This window comes from Cyprinodon variegatus, unplaced genomic scaffold (genome assembly GCF_000732505.1).
Source record: "Cyprinodon variegatus isolate N-32 unplaced genomic scaffold, C_variegatus-1.0 Scaffold524, whole genome shotgun sequence".
In the NCBI taxonomy this organism is placed as follows: Eukaryota; Metazoa; Chordata; class Actinopteri; order Cyprinodontiformes; family Cyprinodontidae; genus Cyprinodon; species Cyprinodon variegatus.
The window spans coordinates 334,956-338,550 of NW_015150977.1; the positions used below are offsets into that span (position 1 = coordinate 334,956).

Sequence of the window (3,595 nt, forward strand, 5' to 3'; positions counted from 1 at the left end):
ACTTTTTTGTCAGCAGATAATATTTAAAATTAATATTTAAAACATTTTCTCTCATCTTTTTGATAAAAAAAAAACACAATTTTAAGGAACACATGCAGACACGGAAGATGTTCTGACAATATTTGCATATTTAGTTTGAACATTGTTAAGGTTCAAAGACACAAACACAAATGCTTGCATTAAAACAAATAAAATAGACCTGACAAAGGAAACAAATAAAATAAAGGGTTTGAAAGTGGGTGTGTGGCAGACGAGGAGGAGGCGGAGGAGGAGACAGGATTTGAAAAAAATCATAAAGTAATAATATGTAATTTTCGTCTCGTCTTTGTTCGTGAACTAAAATGTCCATAGATTTTAGTCCGGTCTTTATTTACCGAACTGCATTTTCGTCTCGTCTTTCTTAGTCCGCAAAAATTATTTCTGATTTTCTCCCAGTTATTGTTTATTAGTGGGGATTTTCGTCTCGTCTCGTCTAGTTTTCGTTCGGTGAAAAATGTGTGTTGATGAAAATATTTTCGTTTAGTTTTCGTTAACGAAATGAACACTAACAGAGACGTCTCTGTCTCGTGGCACATCTTCCAGAACTAGTGAACACTACTGTTAGGTCAATAGAAGGATCAAATGGTGTATTCAGATAACAGAAAAGCTTCAATGAAATCATCTGATCTACAGAGAGAGAACTGGTGATATAAAACCTCACCTTTGAATCAAAAAATGCAAAGAACGGGTTGCTGGTGTTGCTCTTAAATTCAACACTGTTGGTGTTGTAAACTCTGTCTGTCACAAAAGCCAGCCTCTCACCCTCCTTTAGATTCAACTTCTTCTCAATACCTCCCACTAATTTCCTGCAAACAGAGAACATATGATGAGCCATAGTGAGAATCTCCAAAGTCCAGATTAAAAGGTGTTCTACAAGGCAGCAACATGATGAGATAACCTACAAGCCTTTTCCTCTAATGAGAACTGACAGGTCCTCCTGTCTGATGCTATCACTCCACAGGGTGAGAGAAGAGAAAGACTCCTCATCCGTTTGTCCGCCACCATTTTCAGTTACTGCTACTCTGAATGTGTCAGAGATGCTATTTTTAAAATCTTTCACAATGAGAGATTTTTCGGATCCTGGAAGGAGATAAAAGAAGCTTTAGATGTTGCCATGGGCAGGTTTGGACTGTATAATTATAGTTTTGATGTATGTTAAAATGCCTCTGAGACTTTTATAAAGAATTAAATGAAAATGTAGGTTTTGAAAGTTCTCAGTGGTTCTGTTAATGGCTCAAGGTGAAATGGTGTGTGTGGGAGTTACAAACCTAAGTGGATCTTTTCTTCCACAATTTCATTCAGTTTTAGAGCTAATATGGTATATTTGGGCTTCCGGTCAGAGAACTTGAAGAAATCCCAAAAACTCCTCTTTCTAATCTTGACCAGAGTCTGCATCTCCCATTGCTCATTCATAGAATTGGTACTGATGAGACCTCTTTTGTCCAACTTTTGAATCACCTCCGCGGTCATGGTTGAGAATGAACCCTGTGAGCAGCAAACATAGAAACACAATCATTTCTATAGTCTTACAAGTTAACAAAACCTATACTTTAATAACATGACAGTAACATTTTATAAGTGGTTCAAAGTAACACTGTATTGTTGTAGCTACCAGGGAGCATTTGACCAGTGCTAGGATTATTTTATACATGATGTGTGAGTCTGTTATACCCTAATAATACCTGCCTGTTGCGTATAAGAACTAATGTTTTCCTAAGCAGTTTACCTAATTAGGACAGTTCCTCTGTCTGGATGTACAGTTATCATCTTTGTTGTGTATGTGGCAAAGATCTTGGAATGATATGAGAGCGGTGTCCTCGGTCTAAGAACAAAGTGTAATATTTCGATGTAACGATGAGGCCGACTGGAGTTGTATAAAATGCTTCTATGAATCGTGGCCACTTCAATGAGATGTGGACAAAGATTACAATGTCGGCCAAAAACTGTTGTCATGTCTCCTGGTTATTTGATACATATGCATTATGAGGTGATATTTAAAGAGTTTGTGCCGAGTGATATCTGCTCAAGAAAAGAACCAGAGAGAAAAAGCTTCCAGGTGTAAACACACAGTTTTCCTTTATAACTGTAATTTTTCAGGTGTAGCTCCCCCTGAATTTTCATCTTTCTACATTTTAGCATAATCTCAGATCTCAGGAAAAAAAAAAATTGCTGGGCCTTTGGAAAAAAAAAAAAAAAGCAGTGCTCAGGTTTTTTTAGACTTTGACCTGCATTGAATCATGGGAAATGGAGTACCATAAAGGGTAACCCCAGGTTGTGCTCTAAGTCTAGTATAACATTAGTTTTTCCAAACTCCATTAAGGTGGGCTGTACCTACATGTCCTGTCATGCAAAGGACTGTGGGATACCGTAGAGCTCCTAGTGGGGGATAAGAACCTTGTAAAGTCCCTTTGCTAATAGAACAACTGAGAGAAAATATTCTGCTTCCTTTCCCTACCTCCTTTCTTGCTTTCAACAGTATTTGGACAGTACTCATCATGGAGACCACTGATACACTTCCCCTTTTAGATTAAACCTGGGTCATAGTCTTTCATCATCAAAGTGTCAAGTGTGGTGCTATGATGATGAAAGTCTGTAACAGTGTGAACATTTTGAACCAATAGAAAAAATTCAGCTGCCACCGCTTAACTTTAAAAAGACAGCACTAAAAAGTTGATGAAAATAATATTGCAGAACTCAAAATGTCTCCCATCACAATGTCAGAATTGCAGTACAATTAAAGTAGAATAGGTCCAGTTATCTTACCTTGGTCATGTTTTCTGCTGTCAAAGAAGCTACAGCTGTTGGTGCTGAAGATTGTCTGAGCTATAGATCTGCCTCTGGCGCCGTCTTATATATCCAACACGGATGTTCCAAAATTGTGAGGAATTTGAAAATTGCTGCCAGAGGTTCCTGTTTGAAAATGTATACTTCTCCAGAACTCATGAACAGTATGTTGCATAAATTATCCTTTACAACCAACAGATTGCTTGATTTAAAAAGACACCGGTTGGGTTAAAAAACAAACAAAAAAAACAAAAAATAAATTATCCTTTACAACCAACAGATTGCTTGATTTAAAAAGACACCGGTTGGGTTAAAAAACAAACAAAAAAAACAAAAAAAACAAAGAAACATCAAAGCAAATTTACTTAAAGAATATGTTTTCATGTTCAATATTGAAATGGTTAAAACAAAACTGGTTCCATACAGATTTATACAACTACAAACTGTAGTTTTAAAGCTTCTATTTATTTATATATTCTGTAGAAAAACAATTTAATCAAATGATGTTTATAGAATTTGATTTCTAGCCTTGCCTTTGCAAATGCTTAGCCCCTTAAATGTAAGAGCAGTGATCAACTAATCAATGCATTTATAATGAATGGATAATATGAGGGTTGTAATGAACTGAAACCCCTTTATCAATAACCACTCAAGCAATCCCATGCAGCACAACTTGGGGATAAAAATGTGTCCAAGTGGACTTGGATACTTGCTAGTTTTTTTTTTAACATTCAGATAATCTGCTGCACATGATTAACGAATTATAGAGTTG

At 36.3% G+C, this 3,595-nt stretch overlaps 1 protein-coding gene across 1 annotated transcript in view; it reads right to left on the minus strand.

Moving 5' to 3' along the window:
* The window catches only part of LOC107095099, an 8,093-nt gene extending 5,154 nt beyond the window's left edge, over positions 1–2,939 (minus strand). The window contains exons 1-4 of the mRNA XM_015391070.1: positions 2,803–2,939; positions 1,308–1,524; positions 942–1,119; positions 701–845 (exon numbers count right to left, since the gene is read on the minus strand). Coding sequence (XP_015246556.1) covers positions 701–845; positions 942–1,119; positions 1,308–1,524; positions 2,803–2,811 — 549 coding nt within the window. The 5' untranslated portion in view covers positions 2,812–2,939. The remainder of the gene's footprint in view (positions 1–700; positions 846–941; positions 1,120–1,307; positions 1,525–2,802) is intronic.
* Between the last annotated feature and the right edge of the window lie 656 nt (positions 2,940–3,595).